The sequence below is a fragment of the Accipiter gentilis genome, chromosome 32, assembly GCF_929443795.1.
Source record: "Accipiter gentilis chromosome 32, bAccGen1.1, whole genome shotgun sequence".
NCBI classification, from domain to species: Eukaryota; Metazoa; Chordata; class Aves; order Accipitriformes; family Accipitridae; genus Astur; species Astur gentilis.
Genome location: NC_064911.1, coordinates 16,591,635 through 16,610,736, shown reverse-complemented (window position 1 = coordinate 16,610,736; position 19,102 = coordinate 16,591,635). Strand labels below are relative to the sequence as shown.

Below are 19,102 nucleotides of genomic sequence, written 5' to 3'. Positions count from 1 at the left end.
AGCAAGGTTATTCTGCTGCTATTGTAAATATTTCAAGAGCTCATTCGGTTGCCTGAAAACACAGCCAGTTAGAGTTATCCAATGAAATGATATTTGCAGTATTAAAATTTTTTGTCAGTTTTGGCAGAGATGGAATTTCAGCTTGATACAAGAACAAGGCTGCCCATCCCCAAAAAGCAAAGATACAGAATAGTCAAGGAACCAATGCAAGAGCAGATGGTGAAGGTTAGATATCTCACATGCCAAAACCATGCCATAATAAGTTGAGTGCTGGTTACCCATGCACGCAGATTTGGAAGGAAGGCTTTTTTCCCTTCCGGAAGGACAGCATTTCAAAGCCATGCTGAAGATCATCTTTGAATCTTTCTTCTTCATCTAACTTTACGTACTTAAGACTATGAAAAGGGCAAAGTGTTTTATTTATTCTCTTGCACACTGCTAGTCTATCTCCCTTTAGAAACTAAGTAATAGTGCAACTATTTTCCAACTAGCTTTAAACATTGCTGTTGAGCTAATTTTTGAGTATTGTCTGTAACTTTGCTGCCAAGTTGCTATCTTCTTTTTTTTGTTTTCTTTCCAGAAAAAGAAATTACAGTTTCAAATTTTCCATTAACCCATTGGCCTAATTAGCATCATGACCACACATTTCTTATGTATTCTACTAGATATGTTGTTTCCATCAAGTGTTTCCGTCCAGTTTGGTTCCACATGTTTTGTTGCAAAAGCCTTTACTATGAAGATGGAGGCATGTACTTGTACTAACAATACTAGATTGTTCTAAACCTAGGCTGATGTATTTCTATATCTAATGTAAAGGCTCTTAGGAGTGAACAGAAGCTCCTGTCAATCCCTTGTTCCCTTACTCTGAGAGTAAATAACTCGCTGGCATGCTATCCAAGGCTTTCCTTTCCTGCCTTTTTTTTTGTACTAGCACTTCTGACTGATTGAGCCAACCCTGGTGAATTATCTGGAACTGAGAAGGATGCCCTGCTGACCTGGATCCCATGAAGTGCTATGAGACCCTTGGAAAGCCACTGTCATCTCCCTTTTTTATGTCTCTCTTGAAGTTGTACTTTCTCTTCTTAGCCACAGCAGTTCCCCAAAGTATGTGTTAGATAGTTTTCAGCTATGTAACTATTTTAATCTATAGTTCAGAGGGACAAGATGTTCAACTATTTCTTCAGTAGAGGATTCTCAAGCATATGATATGTTACATTTCAGGTATCTGCAATCTGCTGCAATTTATTTGTCTCATAATAGAAAAAGCACTATTCAGAAGTCTTATCTGTTACCTACCAAACAAAAAAGTCACTTAATGAAGTAATTAGGAACACATTAAGCAATACAAACAGTGTGCAAAATATGAATGTTTGCCAGTCCATCATGTTAAGTGCAAAAGCTGTTGTTGACATTACTGTTTTACACAAGAGTAGGAAAATAATTATTGAGCCAGACCATCAGGATTCTGGTCCTGACAGAAGGTTTCTTGCTTGTCGAATAATTTTTAACTACTTCATATGTTTAAGTAATGCATGTTTCTTAACAGAAAGTTTTGGGAATGGCAGATTATATTTTTATGTAGAGAGATACATGGAACGATCTTAAATTCCTCCAGCCAAACTGCCATGTGTACTGTACCTTGCATGATGGATGGTGTCTTAAGGAGATGAAAATCCTAGCAATAAAAAGTATTTTTGAAAGAAAGCAGTAATGAGTGCCAGGTTTAGGGGAGATGCCATGATGCAGTTGGTCGGAAAGCTCTCCGAAGGACTCCGCTGTTCCTATTCACAGCCTGCTCTGCTGGACAGGTTGCATATTGGCTTTTGTTTATTGCTGCTTAAAATGCTGTCACCATTCCTTCAACTCTTACTGCTTTTTTTAATCATCTCCTTTTGGTTTTTTTGTCATGACAGTCACGACTTTCTTGAACTTAGGAATGCTGCTTAGCATGGAGGAACAAGGGTGATTTGCAAAGGAAACCCAGTACCTTACTGCCTTCCTGGTGCTTATGACTGGTTTCTCATGAGTTCTTCAAAAATTGATTGCTGAATCTTTTTGTTTTCTGGGACTCTGGAAAGGACTGTTTTTATGGACTTCAGTCTTTGAAACAGGTGTATTTTCCTCTAGCTAACCTTTTAATTATTGTTAGGGCTTGCTCTCTGTTCTAGGGCAGTAACATAGCAGATCATGACAATGAACTGACATTTGTTTATGAAATCGCACTGATTCTAATTTTACTTTTTCCTTGCAATTTAAGAATTTAAAGCAATTGTTTTCAAGCTGTTTGAGTTCTGTTCTCGATACTTGCTAATACTATAGTAATGTTTTGTACTGTCCTTTATACTTCATGAGATCTAATGACATGCTCTTCAGAGATTTGTAAAGAACTGCCACATAAAAAAAGACTGTTACTGAACAGGCATTTTTGCTTCTTATGTATTCAGGTGATGTTTCCTTGTAATTTTGTTACTCTCTCATAGTTTACCACCGGTAGTTTTGTGCCTTATTTCACAATACTGGCACCAAGAAAAAAACCTTTCAGTGCGTACCCCAGTTATCACTTGTCAAGAAGGGAAAGAGAAAACTGTGAGATTTTTTTACAACTGTTTAAAGGCTTTTCTGCCGCATGAAAATACACAGGCTTAAGTGAAGAGTTTTGTTTTGTTTGTATGTTTTGCTTTTCGTTTTTTGTTAAAGCAGACTAATTTGCTAGCTAACAGCACTTTCATGACACTGCTAAGAGGGTTCACAGGATCCTGCAATCTTTTAATTTTTTTTCTTTGAAGGGGATATGATGGAGGAAGATAATGAAGTGATTTTGAACATGTATAAAAGAACATTATTCAAAGTTAGAAGGGCAGCACAGGAAGAAAAATTATTTTCAGATAATTAGGTAATGGAAGCTAGCTAGCATTTATAGGCTAACTGAGAATCAACCCCTTAAAGTTATTGTAAGGGGCTGAGCCAATGGAAAATTTCTTACTTCAATTAAGTTTAATTCAAGTTTTGGGAAAGGCCCAAAATGAACATAAGTAAAATTAGGAAATGAGAATTTTCTTTTCCATTTTCCTGCCTTATCAGGAATTGCCTTACTATTGTTAATTTAATCTCTGCTGAGCTGTTTTGGGAAGCATGTGTATATGTGTATGCATTTTCCTCACAGTGAGTGTTTATGACAGCTTAAGATAAAAAGCATTCTTGGCATTTCCCCAAAGAATGTTAGTGTTGAGATACAGCTGTATTTCCATTTCTGTCTCAACTGGAAAATGAGATATTTGGTGATACAGGTGCTAGAGGCATTCTATGTCATTTTTGTGTCAAGCAATGACACCTTTGACAGAAGAGACTTTTTGAAAAAATATGTCCATTTAACATTTGTGTGGAATATATTTATCCAGGAATATTCAACACGTTTTCAGTGTTGTGGTTCAGGCAAACAAAACAACCCACTACTGAAAATCTGAAGTTTTGAATACTGCTTAAAGATGAAAAAATGTTTCAATTCTTGCTATCGTATAAAGAAAGGGCAACCAAAAATCCCTGGTTCTAAAAGATTTTGGTAGTCTGCTATTCACCCATGGAGTCTAGCAGTCTTATAGCCGAAGACCATGTGAAATGTGCCAACATTGATGCAACTTAAAAAGCAGCAATTAAGTTTATAACTACCATACATTGTCTTAGCTTTTTGGTGAAGGTAACTGAAAACCAGGAGAAAAAAAAAGGACTTTTGTAGATGTGTATGTAAGCTGTTTATCTGCCTATTGCTTAAAGAAACAGCAGACTTGTTCTACTTCTTAAAAATCAGAATTTCTTAATGTTATTCTAGAAAATTAAATTGCAGCTAGGTGACTAGTAAAACAGTCTCTTCATTAACAAATTCATTGCTGAAAGAACGCTGTTTCCAATTCATGAGATATCACACTCCAGTTAGTGTTAAGAATTTGGCATCTCAAAATTATGCCTTTTATTTTGTTTTTTCAGTTTAAAACCTAAGTGAATGTTACAGGGTCTAGGCCTCAGGCATACTCGTTGCAACAGTGAGGGTGTTTCCCACAAGTGGACTTGTGGGATCTCCCTTGGGATGATTCTTTTTTATTTTCTTCTGACTCTCCTATTTTGTTTTTACAACCAATTTCACTAGGGTGCCATTTTCTAGAAAAGCCAGTTGCTGAGGTGTTCACCTGGAACAGGGGACATGCAATGTTAAGTACCCGTTTTGAATCAGTCATACAAATGAGATGAGGCTGATTTTCCAACCTCCCAGACAACTTCCAAAGCCGTAAGGCACCAGATCCACTACACAGATCTTTAACTCTTTGTTTGAGCTTTTGATTTTTAAAATTAAGAAGAGAGCAGAAAACCTTCTCCTGCAGAAAAGGGAGTGGTAACAGAAGAGAAGGGTTGGAAAACTCTGGGGAGAGCCCATGTGAGATCTAACTTGTTGCTCATATTGCTGCAAAGAGGCAATGGCTGCTGCTGGGAGCCATCCCTCCCTTTTTTTCCCCTCTAGCAGTATGTGCTTTCTGCTATCTCAGAGACAGTAGCAGACTTTACTTTCTAGGGATTTACCACAAGCAATGTAGGCAACAGCCAATTTTGCTTATGCCTTAAAGCTAGACCTGAATCTCTGAGAATAAGTGTACATCACAACGGCTTCCACAGTGGCATCGCATGTTTAAAAGGCAGTCCTTGCTATACCATTGTAATAAATATGGTTCTTCTGGTTGACTTGACAACTTAAATGAGTGATATATGCATGGACCAAAAGAAGGATTTAGTTGACTGAACTGTTTTTATTGATATTATTGTATTTACTGAGCCTTTCTTTGATAACTTCAAGCTTTATAGCTACTGCATGGTTTCCCTACAAAAATATGTATAAATACATAGGGATACATGCATACATATATACATACATATATGCAATTGTATGTATATATTTGCATTTCTTTCAGTGATCAGCAATATCATCTTTTGATGTATGGTCAAAAAGGATGTGTTTGGATCTGCTTTCACAGTCAGAACCTATTTAGTGAATTTGTAATTGCATAGTAAGATCCTGTGGTTCTTCGGACAGTATTTATTAGGCTCCCACAGAGCAAGGAGTTGACTCTTGCTAGTACCCTGGAGGCTGAAGATATCAGCTTCAGGATTTCCTGTGGCATCAGTTAGTGCAGTGACTGAGAAATGAGACTTTCATTTCCAAAAGCTCGACTCAGGTCTGCAGTAAAATATGGCATGACACTTTGTGATATCTACTCACTGTGCCCCTGGAAAATTAACCTTCACTTCTAGCTTCTAAAATTCTAAGGATCTATATTATTTATAACTGCCAGTTGTCATGGTACTTAGTTAAATTATAAACTTAACTAAAAATGTTACCATTGCACATAATTTAACTCACAGAAATCCTGTATTTCATATTTTAATTTTTATGTTGAGAAGCAATCTGTTGCCTACTTTTCTGAAGTTGTATGTGAATGTAGGTAAATGATAGTCCTTCACCTGTGATGCTAAAATGCTAAAGTTTGTTTGCAGACAATGAATGAGCAAACATATTGATGCTTGTTTGTTTCTCTGGGAGTATAAACATTGTTATAAAAAATAAGCTATCACAAAATGTTGTTGTCAAACTGTATTCTCTCACATCTTTAATAAGGCCATCATCATGAATGCAGTAGGTTTGTGCTTTGTTCTCAAATGTCTTGAAACTGTAAAGCTATAACATGGTTTCTATATGAAGTCATCACTGTTTTAAGTAATTCTTCCCATAATGTGCTCTTTCACACCCCCATGATTTCTTATTTCTAATGTGTTCTAAGATTAAGATATTTTAAGATTCTGCTTTCAAAAATGTCTTGGGTGCTCAGTCACCTGACTGTCAATGAAAATGCAAAAGATTCATGGTCTCTTTTGAAATCAAAGCTTGTACTACGTGGTTTCTTTTGAGAACTTTTTCAGTTGCTGTACAGTGCTGTGATTAACAGAGGTCAATATCAAAACCACATTGTTTTTTTCTGGGTCTTTATAATATTAAAGAACCATTGATCATATGGTTCTTTTTCCCGGTTCCCACATTTGGCCTCCCTTTCACCTTTTAACACATTGAAATGTGAGAGGGTGGTCCTGTCAAGCATTCCAGAACAAAGCTGATAATCACCTCGACTAGACGACAGATTCTTAGTTATATGGGGAATTAACAGAATGTTTAGTCCCTGCTTTCACCAGCTGCTCATACCACTTAATCCCCAGAGGACACAAGTAACAGAAATGCAGAACTTTTATTCACATCTTGGAGGCGGAGGCTGAGCCACAACCTGTGATCCACCCCTCTCCCATCCTAGTAACATTCACTTCTGATTTAGTGCAGTGAATATGTTAGTTTGAACTTGCTCCTGAGGTTTCGGCTCAGTTCCAAGTTACAGGAGTCCCTGCTGGTTTCTCTGGTGCACTCTTATGTTTCTGCCTTTTGCTGTTCCTAAGAAGATGACTGGATTTGGTTTTAATTAATGGTTCATTGCATTGTGAATCTTGTGCTCAATCTGCGGAATTAATAAATAGAAGCAAAACTAATGAAGAAGGGCATTATTTTCTTTTTCCTCAGGGGAGGGGGAGTGGAAATAGATTATGTGATAAAAAGAAAGAACTAGATGTTATTTTGCAGGTTTAGTGAAAAGATAAGACTTTTTTCATGGATTAAATTGATCCAAGTTGTTTCATTCAGGAGATCTGTTGTAAAGTTTTAATGGGGACCCAATGAATTTTCAATGTGTAGACAAAAGTGGAACTTAAGCTCCAGGGTTAAATGTAGTGTGTGCATGTGTTTTTCATGGTGATTTTAGTTTACATATTTTTTTCAGGAGCAATAGATGATTTTTGGTGCATTAAATTGCTCACAAACACTGTATTCAGCTGTTCCACAATGTCAATATTATGATTAGTTACTTCAAGTTTTTCAGCACCAATATAAAATCAGTGTTTCTTTCTTCTTTTTGGTACTCTAGGAAGCAGTCACAGAAAGAAGATGAAAGCTCCTATTCCCAACTTGATTCTCTTGTATGCTACTCTAACTCAGAGCTTGAAGGTTGTGACCAAAAGGGGATCAGGTAAGTAAATCTTTATTTTTGTGGTTACAATGTGGTTTGGAAAGAAGTGCTTAATGTTTGCAAATGTATACTAAGGTGTTGTTATGGTGGTTTGGAACATAGTGAAGTGGATTTCGAATTCTGCAGCAAAAAAAATTAGTAGCTTCTCTATATTTTTAGACTATGCTGTGTCATGTGAACTTGATGAAAAAACCAAAAATGTTAGAATTGGATATGTAATGTGAAATCAATGTAACAATTCATCTGCCAAAGGAAAGTTATTCCCAGAACTGTTTAACTTAAAAGACTTTGTTGCAGTCAGTGTTGTTCATGTGAGCTGCTAGATTTATCTGTTTGACTATATACTTTATGGTGAAGAATCTCTTGGAAATGGAGATCATGCAGTTTTGGTTTAGGCTACTGATTTTTGTAATAAAACAAATAGATCAAGCACATTAAATTTAATAACCATGAAAAGTGAACAGCAGAATGTGTTTTTGAAAGGGCTACCTGATACATGCTTGAAGAGTTTAATTCAGCAAAGAAAATATAAGCAGTTTTTCAGAAACCAAGCAGAGGGTGACATGTTTACCAAACATCTTTCATACTGTTACTATAGATGAATTATCTTCATATGTAAATAAAGCGAACACCAATACTGAGATGGTTGGGTGGTTTTGGGTTCGTTTTTTGTCTGTCACCCTGAAATTCTAATTTTCCCCTCTTTCACTTTTCATTGGATAAAGAAAAAATTATAGGGTACTACTTCTGCAAACTGCCTTGCTCTATGGCACTGAAGGACACTAAAACCTTGATGGAAGTCTTACTCCCATGTTGATGGAGGTAGTTAATTAGATTTGTTGTTACTAGTTATCTTCCTTTTTTCATTGGAGTGTTTTAAGTAGCTTTTGTGATACTGTTCCAGAAGTCTGGCTCTGTTTTTTTTTAAATCTGTTTCCAACAAGTTGGTTGGTAGCTGTTGTAAACTGGTGCTTAGGGAGGACACAGTTCTTCTATACATTTTGGGCAAGAGCTTAAATTGTATCTTGTATTGACAATGGAATGTATTTGTAACATTATGAAACTGATTGTCTCCAATATTTTAGTGACTGGAAATGTAGATGGAGGGAAGGCAAATAAGGTGTACCACTATAAAGTAAGGTATTCCTCAACCAAAACTTAAGATTAAAATATATTTGGGGTTATTTAAATTTAGGAAAGCTGGACTACATGGACTGATTCCTCTGATTAACCAATGCAAAGAAAAATGGTAAATATACATTTTAATTTCTGCTTGGGAAAGTAATATAATTGCTGTCTAGCAAAAGAAAGAGCATACAATACTTTTTAAGATGTACAGAATGTGTTCTCATCCTGATGCTGTAATGAAAAGGGAAAACTGTAATGGAAGTGTTTGGATCATATGTTACTGTAGCATGGGGTTCTTGGTGTTTTCCCGTGAGATCCGCTTACCGTATGTGTAGTTTCGATTAGCAGTACCACCAAGAGGGCTGTTTGTCATACTGTATGTGCGCAAAGGAAAAAATCTCTGATTTACTGAAATCTCAGATCTTGCTGTCTTTGGTCATATTGTTTAGTGACTTTAGACTTGAAGAACTTCCACAGAAGTAGGTGGAATGTAGTAACATGTGTGATGCTGCTTGATTTGTTTATGTTGTTCTTTGGTTTGGTTTGGTTTTTTCCTCCCTTGGGTGCTTGGGAGGCCTATTTTGCAATCCTGAAGTGTTTCAACAGAGAAAACCTTATTTATTTTAACAGAAGTTTTAGCAAAATAAGATTCACTTATCTGTAATATGAAAATAGAAATGGTTTCCTAAAACTAATGCAACTTATAATTGCAAGTAGGAAAAAAAAAATCAACTTGGAAAATAGACCTTTAGTTTTATGCGAACATGTTAACCAGAAGCAGAGGATGGTGAGGACATGGTTTATGTCTCTTTAGTCAGTTCCACTTGTGAGTTCACTTTGTCCTTGAAATATCAGCATTAAAGTAAACATGAATAGCAAAATAAGTATGTTTGCATATTTTTATACTTACGAGATGTTATAATTACAAATATGGAGTAGTAGTATCCACCTTTAGAGATGTGTTGCTTTTATGTACTTCCTCCTCTGTCATGAATTAAAGGAATGTATCAGAAGTAAAGAAGCTGTTGCATCAATATGCTAAATAGCTGTCTTAATTGTGATTTACTCCTTCTAATTCACTTTTGTTGAGCTTATTTCTAAGTACCAAACCTGAGAACACAAATCTTGTGTTCTTTATATATTTAGCTTCAGTATTTCATGTTAAAAAGAGATCTATCCTTGGACATACATCTTTTCTATATTGTCAGTTGGATTTTTCCTACTAGAGTACTTCAGCTCTCTTCTTTTGTAAGTTTTTATCAGCTGTGCTAAAAAGATAGTGATTAATAAAAGTATGAGTTTCTCCATCTGGTAGAAGTACATTTCCAACCACTTCTCTGATCTGTCAAGAACATGAAAACCTACCTTCAGAAAGTCAGTGAGGATTCACAGCGTGCCGAAAATGTGGAATAATCTATAGACTCAAATTCTGGTCTTATTTCTAAAAATGGATAACAATTCCAACTGTCTGTTGGCTTTCAGGACTGAAGTCATATCAAATAATTAGCTATATATGTAAACAATTAGGATCAATATAGTATTCTTGTCTTTGTGTTGATTGAAAAGCAGGTTAAAAAACATCGCAAGAGAAAGCTTAGGTTGTGCTGCATTGGATTAAATCTCTGATCATGAGAGCTGTCATTATGCAAAGCACTTAAATGACATTACTTAAAGGCAGTCCTTGAATCTTCCTACCACTGTGTGCTATTCATCAGTTAAATATAATAATATAGGGTATAAAGGGAAGTGTATTAATCAAATTTTACATTAGCAGGAAAACATGCTTTAAATTAGCTTGCTCACAGCTGTGTGACGTACCTGTTTAACACTTTATCTTGTATGTATGATTTTGTTCCTATCTGACAGAAGATACATCTTTTTTTTCCAGTTAATGTTTTAAATAATTTCTGTAATACAATGAACAGTTTCAAATTACTCTAACATAGAATGGATTTATTTTACATTTAGAGCATGTAATAACTGTTTGTTACATAAGAATGGCTGGATGAGCAGTTCCAGTAACAATTCCATTAATAAATGCAAATTATGCACTAAACTTCTTCCTATATCCATGTATGTGAAAACTAAATTAGACTTAAGCACACCTAATCTTTCCCTGTCAATTATAGTTGAATGCACAACACCTACAAGTTGTAATGCCTTCTCAAGCAAGAAAGAAAAGATCCTTTGCCTCAAGCCTCGCCTTTCCAACCACTGACTTCAGAGTAGATGTAATTGTTGTTAACTGGGCATTTTAGGTATTTGGTGAAATCTCTGTGAACTTCTGGAGAGGCTTCAGAGCCTGCAACAGTAACTGCAAAGATGAACTTTCATTTGGCACATAATGGCTATCAGATGTGATCTGCTAAATGGGAAGATGACTCTTGCACTACTTCTTGGCCTTTTGAAATATCTCAAAGCATCTCGCTTCATGAAACAGTTCCTCTGTTAAAGCCTACACCTTTTGATTTTGTTCAGCATGTGGTTTTACTGGAATTGGATTAAACCTCAAAAGCGTAGGAAATAATGCCTGGTTTTTAGTGTGTTGTGAAACTTCATATAAATTTACAGTATGCCTAAAAAGTGCATAGATTTACTTTTTGTGTAGTCCAGTGAGTGTTGCTCAATGCAGTTCTTGATAGTATTTTGAGAACTTTATGGTAATACAGTTCTAAATGTTTTCCTTTCAGTGACTTTTTTCCTGAAATTTTCCTGTTTCATAGTTTGAACTAAATTGTGGATTTTTAACCCATGTGGTTTTTCATCCTAAGAAACTCAAGTTTCTTAAAGTCTGTTCTTTTCAGATTGAGTGGTATTTGATCACTTGTGGTGAATAGAGTTTTTGCTTATGAATTATTTAATATTCATCAAAGAGGAAGTAGGTTAGGAAGGAGCCTCATGCTGATCCATACAGATTTTTTTCCTGTAACATGTATGTATGAACACTGCATTGCCATCTGGTGGTTTTTTCCAAGGATGCTGAATACACAATACATAAAATTATTTTTTGTTAAAAAAAATCTGCTAAAAGGGAGAATGGGGGGAAAAGTATGCAAAAATATTTTTTAAATTACATTAAGAATTATGACTTGATTAGTATAATTAGACAGTATTAGTGTAGTGGCATTTTATACACTCGTATTGCCTAATAGCAAACTGGTGTTGCCTTGTATCAAAAAAAGTGAGACTTGTTATTACTGTCTGTAGTTCTCTGTTTTTCTACAGATTATTATGCCTTATGAGTTAATATTTGGTGTTCAGTTCTGCTATTGTGAATGGAAATCTTCTAGGTCAAATTTATTCTGTGATGGAATAATTTAACTGGAAGGACATTCTTTCCAGCAGTGGGGTATTAGGATATGTATGAGATGCTTCACATCATTATGATGAGATTGAAGTCTATAGATGTATTTTGTCAGGTAGCGGAAGATTACTTCTCTTCTTAATATCTAGTATTTCTGTGCCTTAGCTATTATGAATGAATATGGGTGGTTCTAGTTGTATGGAAGATAAACATTATGAAAAAAGGAAGTAAAGAGCTTTGATGTTGTCATGTTGGTATTTCTGAATTTTAGTTTGTAGAAGAAAAACATTAATTCTAACTAGGTAAAAATAATTCAAGGCTTTTTTTGCTTCTAAAACAAGTGGAATTTTGAGGAACAGACTGGAAATATATACTAGAAATCTCAAGTAGTTATTTTCTTTGATAAATTATATACCCCTTAAGAACTATAAGCAGACATTTTTCTAAATTACGGCTCTCTGAATTTGTGAGTTCTTTCTCATGTAAGATTAAGTATATTTTAGAGCATAATATCAGATGTATAAAGGATATCTCTGCACAAACAAGACAGTTTTTCTTTTTTAAAAACACTTTTTAACTGGAAAAGGAACACATGACCTGTGCAATGTAGGGCTTAACATCAACAATGCCAAGATTTTACACCTCATGACAAATGTCATAATGAGAGCTCAGTAATTCATTAAAAAAAAAATCTTCATCTGTGCTGTATATAAGGGATATACCTACAGAAGTCAAGACAGTTTGAGAACTCTTTTCAGATAGGAAGAATTTTTGAATTTAGCTTACTTGTTTGTACCTAATAATTGAATTGTCACTTTTGCAGAAAATAATTTCATATCTATATATAGAATCCAGCTTACATGGCAAAAACACTCCGAGAAATTGCACACAATTAAGTGCTGAGGCTTAGCAAAGGTCTGGTACCCAGTATTTGAGTATTTGTAGTTTTTATTTATTTTTTTATAACCCTCTGGGTGAGACTTGGTGTCCTAAGTGCAGAGTACTACATCGATCATCTTATTCTTCCTAGTGTCTTTCCTTCAGTGGTGCCATTCTTTTTTTCTTTCTGCCTGTTTTGATTGCCTAAATATTTTCTTTTTGGATTCTTGTCAAAAGGTAATTAGTTGATGAATGTCATATTGGTTCTGATATGTGTTGAATAGTAATTGGATGGTTCAAAAAATAAATGGATAGGCATATATCTGTTCTTTTTCTTACACAATTTGTAGGCAGAACACTCACATATACAGTACTCCAAGTACACTGAGCTTGGAGCAAAGCATTTACAGCAATTAAAGGATATGCTTCTTGTAAGCCATAGGAGTTTGTGTCAATTGATATTAATGGCCCCTAGCTGTTGTTTTCACTCTGTTACAGAATGTTAGTTTTCCATTATTAATTGATGAGGCTTGTGGCTTTTTGGGTGGTTACACAGAACCTGAAATAATATTTAGAGTCTATCTATGTCTATCTGATGTACAAGATTAACTTCTATGAGCAAGGATTTTTTTAAGTTGGAACAATTAAGACTACTGTTATTACAATGAAAATCTTATTCTGTTTCTGTTTGGTGACAAGAAGCAAAAGTATAGTGAAAGTCAGTCCTAAGCAAAGATGTATGTACCTTTTTATTTCATTGAGGGGATGGGAATATTTTTGCATTGTGACCTGATTAAGAAGTGAACCTTACTTCATATGAGAATTGTTTCAAAACACTCATTTTGAATTGGCATATAAATATGCAGCCTTGTTTGTGGTTGTAGCTGTGGGACTCAATGGGGAAAACTGTGAAACATTTTTCTTTTTGAGGGAGAACAGAAAGATGAGGTTAAGCAGTTAAAACCACTATGGAGATACCTTGTTCTTTCTCAGGCACCTTTATGTCCTGACCTATTCATTCATTCCATATTGATTTTAACACTAATATTCTTCCACATTTTATGCTAAGAATAAAAGATGCTTTTGTTTACTTTTTGCACCCTTTTTGTTCCAATTTAAAGATGGTTGTTCCTCCCTGTTTTAATGTGTAGTAGAAATCAGTAAAGTTTATTTTTAATGTTAAAACCTTTTCTTCGTAGTTGAACAGTGAATTGACTGAGTGTATCCACTTTCTTGGATTTTGCCTAATTATAAGGCATACACCTTGTATAGTGTGTGTCAGTGGGGGAGGGTGGTATTTGCTTTCTTACTTGCACATTTCTTATAAAGATAGAAAATCTTCAACAACAATATGCCTAAATATATAGTAATGGGGTCAATGGAGATGAATGATGCCTTATGCCTGCTGGGAGGGAGGGCGGTCTAGATGATCTAGAGATGTGAGGACTGTGTAAATGCTCTGTCCCCTTCAATGCTTTCACTCTGTCCTGAACTTTTGCTGTCTGACAGAACCGTGAGGCCTCCTGGAATTAATATAGCCCACAGAAAAGTTTTGTGGCTTGCTATTTCTACATGGACTCCGGATGTTAAGAGCCATTAGTGTCCTTGAGCACCTTATTTAGACAGCAAGAGTATCTGTGTCCCCATCCTGCAGCCATTTCTGGCAAAGCCATTTCTGCCAGTTTTGATATGGTCCTCGCCACCTTATATTATGAAGGAAAAAACCCACCTAATTATTGTTAGGAGGAAAGGATGACTTGCTTTTTGTGAATCAAGGAATACTGGAAGAAAGTAGGAGTTAATTTTTAACTTAGTAACTTTTTGCATATTCAGGGAATTAAAGGGTTCCTTTAGTATATGATTTTGAACCTGTTTTTTTGTCTATGCCAACTGTATGTGGGAAGTGTGTATTTTTCTTTAAAAGAATAATACTTTACAATACAGCATGTTTCTAGCTACAGAACGTTGTATGTGTAGCATTGGTATGGAGTGATTTTCAATGTATAGTTTTCATTTGAAAAAAAACTGCAGAATAATCTTGTTGGAAAGAATACTAGTTTTGCTGGTGAGCTTAAGCAGATGCTTGGCCATGGGGATGGTTCAGCTCCAATGGTCTCTATTTTTTTAAGCTAAAGACACTGTTCAATATGTCAAATGAACAGCAATGATGTGGATTGTTTACTATAGAGGGGGTGGGAGCTATAGTATAAAGAAAGAAGGAAACACAATTCTGTGCTGCTGGAGGATTTGAGCAATAAGGAATGATTGCATTGCAAGCATAAATCCTTTGTGACATGTTACTTACTTTGGAGGCACTGTGAAAGCAGTAACTGTTACTTGTCCTGTGAGCATTTATGAACAGGATGGCTGGCATTTTAAAAATAGTTATATGACCTTTTGTTGTTGCTAGGATCCATACTGATACTTTTCAGAGTCCTGGGAGATGGTGAATAATACCACAGTATGTGAAAAGACTGTCTTTGCGGTAGCAAAGGGTCAACGTTTTATAGTGTGCAATACATATTAAGAAATGACTAATGATAGTAAAGGAGACAAAGCAAAATCTAAAGCCAAAAGGACAGTAATAGATATTCTTACATAGTTCGGTCATTGAATTTTAGTAGCTGTTTAGAATGACTCTCTGCTTCCACAGTCCCTGTTTTCCCTGGGGAATGGTTAGTGGTTGTTTCACTGATTGGCATCTGATGGCAAATGGCCTAGAAGATGTAAAAGAACAAGTGACCTTTGATCAGAAATAGCTGTTGCAGAAGATTTATTTATTTGAATATTATGCTGTCAATTTTGTGTAGAATAATGACTGTGGAGAATAAGGAGACAAAAAAACCTCAAGGACAAGTGATGACTGTCTGATAGACTTGTCTTTTTTTATTTAAGTGTACTCAGTTGTGAAATATTATTAAAATACAGAAATAAGAGCTGTGATGATAAGTTTTGCCCATTAGAATATGTTTTGTTGCTACACTTAAAGCAAATTAAAATTGATGAAATCTATCCTAGATTAAAATACTTACTGACTTGTTCTTTCTGAAAGATGGAGGGAGAAAGTGCTGTCAGTGCTGCATACACAGATATGTGGGAAGCAACTGCATGAAAAGAGAAGGTCGTCCTTTATATTGCAGTACTGAAATCTTCTGCCATTCTTGCTCAGGCTTGTTTTTGCTCTTATGGTCTTTATTTCAAGACCATGGAAAAATGAGTGTGCATAATGTGTGTTTTACTGTTCCCTTGCCACCTCACATTTACCCATAGCTAATATCCTTGATAACACAAGAAACGTAGTATTTTCTTACGGGAAAAGTAATTGGCTTATAGTAGGAATGCTACCTTCATGTGTACTTTATATAATTCACTTATTTTTTTTAGTGAGGTTTCTCATAGTAGGTAGAACAAAGACAGTGACATGGGATATTAAAAATGAAAGAGCAGGCCATAAAGTCAACAACTCTCAAGAAAACCAGCAACATACATGGGTCGTCCAGATAAGAAGAGCGCAGCCTGAAGTAAAACTGTTGTTAATATTTTTAAGTACAAGGTTGGCTTGTCTGAAACTCTAAATTTTCTGCTGAATGTCATTTGCCATGTAACCCAGAGTTAATCTTGAAGGCAAAACAGACGGACAAGGAGCAATGCAAAATCGCTGTACGTATGCATAGATATCTGGGCTATGAGGGAAGGCTCAATTCCTTCCTAGAGATCATGGAGCCTATAGAGACGTTGTTAAGCTGTTGCATCGGGGATTGCCTGGGTGCAGCACAGGAAAGGTGGATGGAAAACATGGGGCAATACTGTCAAACTGAGCGCTTTCTAATCAAACAGATTGAGCCAAGTATGACAAGGAGTCAAGCTGCCTGTTCTAGGAGTGACTAATGCATACCTTGTGGCCTCCTGGAGGCCAGCAAATGCCCTGATTTCATTCTGCTGACTGTGCCAGGCCACTTTAAGCACTCGGCAACAAAATCACTTTTTCATATTGTAGGTTTATTTTTGCCATTGGCAGTGTTTTAAATATAATTTATATTTTTGTAATTTGAGACAGAAAAAAAATCTGGTTTTAAGCTTTGTATTTTTCTAGGAAATTGAATAAGGGTCAGTAATAGAAAATTCTAGTTGGGTAATAAAATTTTTTTGAAACAATTATTCAGCAGAATTGCAAGCTTACAAATATGCATGCATTCATTTTATAGTATACTACTTGCTGTGAAGTTTTAGCAAAATGGGGCTATTAACGGATCAAGTAGGAAACTTAAAATAGTCTGGGAAGAAATCGTGGCAAACCATGTTTCTCAGAAAATGCATTTTTATTGGGAAAAGTAGTTGTCATGTCAAGGAGAGGAGGAACAAATTGCTATTTGATAGAAACAATAGGAATGATAGAATAGGATGGCTTATATTTTTTAACTGTAAAAATTTTTCTTTATATATTTGAAATGTATTTCGTAAAAACCACTTGAAAATAATTCGTAAGATTTGTGATAAGGAGAATACCTATTATTTCTTCCCAAATTTTCTAAGACGACAAATCCATGACAAACATAGTTCAGTCTATTAATAAATTTTATTGATTCTCTTGAAATAGCCATCAACTGTTACTATTATCTGAACTACTTTTTTACAATTTTTGGACAGGATGCCATTAACCTAAAAATTTATCAATATGAGTTTACTACTACAGTACATCAAAATGCAAGAAGTCATTGCCCCAGCCTCCCAAAAAAAAAAGACTTTGTGCTATAAAAAGCAGAGGACAATTTTTAGGAGGTAATGCAGTGATTGAATTCCAGTGCAATTACACTTTTACAGTGCCTAGAGAAGCTGTTAACTCTCCTTCACAATAAGATTTGACTCAAATGCAGCTGTCCTTGCTATCATGTGACTGGTGTTGTGCTCTCTGTAATTCAGGGCAGACTTAACAGAATTGAAATTTTATTCATGTTTAACTAGGTGGACTGCTTCATTCATGATTTTGTTCCACTTTGTCACTGTTAAGTAAGGCATGTGTAATAAATCTGCATTTCAAAGTAGGTCATGCTATTCTCATACATGTACAAAGCCAGAATGTTTGTGTGTGTTTGGCATTGAAGACAGTTACATTAAAATGCTGCAGTTGATAGCAAATCTAGAGTAGGTGCTGCACCTAAGATTCATGATAGCTCATACCTACAAATGCTATTGTTTTCAGTGGGGAGAATCAGTCATTCATTTCAAACTGCTTGAACAAGACTATTCAGCAGAGCTGCTGTCTCACCATCAATGTATTGTGTGTTTGAAATAACTAAAATTTTCCTTTCTGGTAAGTCTAGCCATGAGATCAAAAGTCCTGTGCTAAGTCTCCAGAATTAATAACTTTGGGGAGAGACGAGGCTTGATGGTTTTTTGTTTGTTTGGGTTTAGTTATTCTCTATGACTCAGTCTTTCAGTAAGAGAGGTGAGGGAAAAATGCATGTTCCATGGTACTTTAAGACTTTTTCCCATTTCCTTCAGTATAGACACACAAGGTGAAAGATGTAACAAGGTATGGTAGTTGCCCATCACTGAACAGCAAATTGTTAGATGTTCCTGGGCAGAGAAACCTGAGAAAGGGCTTAAAAGCTGGTTTTCTGTGCCAAGATGCATTCATCAACTTCAAGGTTTTGACAATTGTGATCAATGGAGAGAAAGAGGCCTCTGTCTCCTGCACGCAATTTCCTACATACCTGTAGACAGTGCAACAACAGTCCTCTTCAAAAACGTTGCTGTTGAGGATTTTATGTCCAAGTTCCAAACTCTGTCAAGCAGAACTTCAATTTTATTTAAACTGAAAATCACAGGAATCTAGTTTTCTGATAGGCAGTTGCAGCTGTTAGCAATATATAGAAACTCTTGGAAGTGAATTACTGTGACACACTGTGCCATGTAATTTTACAAGTATCTGATTCTTTGTTTGCTTACATCAAAGCTGCTTTGTTATACTCTGAAAACTTTGCAGTTCCTTTCTTTTTCTACCTGCAGTTATTAAAATAATTGAATTTAATTTCTGTTTTATTAGGTTGATTTCATTAATAAGTTCATGGAAAATAGCTCTTTATTTTCTCTCCCATTTGCCTGATCTTAATTTCTAGGCCAAATTTAGTATGAAGGCTTTAAATCTTGTCTCTTATGGGGAAAGGTCAGGCATCAAGTTCCATCACACTCTAGAGAGCATAGTAATGTGTTATGTATGCTTTGTTCACAGTCTTTTGCTGCTGTGATGAATTCTCAGTGACAAGTCGCATGTGAGAGTAATTTCTGTTTACATTTGCTTCAGTCAAAGCAAAGGTGAATTTGCTTTTTTCCCCCTTCTTGAAGACTTCTTTCTTTTTTTGCTGGGCTTTATTGTGTGTTTCTGGATTATTTTGGGGGTTGGATTTCTTTTTCATTATAGTTAGTTTTGGTATAAGTAGTACAGTGCTGTATATTTTGTCATTTTGGGGGGAAATCGTAATACCTGCTGAACAAGTCTTTGACTTAGAGGAGAATAATAACCTAATCTAAATACAAATGATTAAAGTTGGTTGTGCATATGAAAATAAACAAATACGGAGTTGATAAGATAATTTCCATTTGAATGAGATAAAAATGGAGAAAATATTTAATCTACCACAAATGACTTGCTTTTAGCTACTGTTAAATCTGAAGTTTGTAATTT

At 35.4% G+C, this 19,102-nt stretch overlaps 1 protein-coding gene across 1 annotated transcript in view; it reads left to right on the top strand.

Annotated features, from left to right (window-relative positions):
* IL1RAPL1 (interleukin 1 receptor accessory protein like 1) overlaps nt 1-19,102 on the top strand; it is a 729,989-nt gene that overhangs the window by 80,731 nt on the left and 630,156 nt on the right. The window contains exon 2 of the mRNA XM_049834719.1: nt 7,009-7,106. Within this exon, the coding sequence (XP_049690676.1) occupies nt 7,025-7,106 (82 nt within the window). The 5' untranslated portion in view covers nt 7,009-7,024. The remainder of the gene's footprint in view (nt 1-7,008; nt 7,107-19,102) is intronic.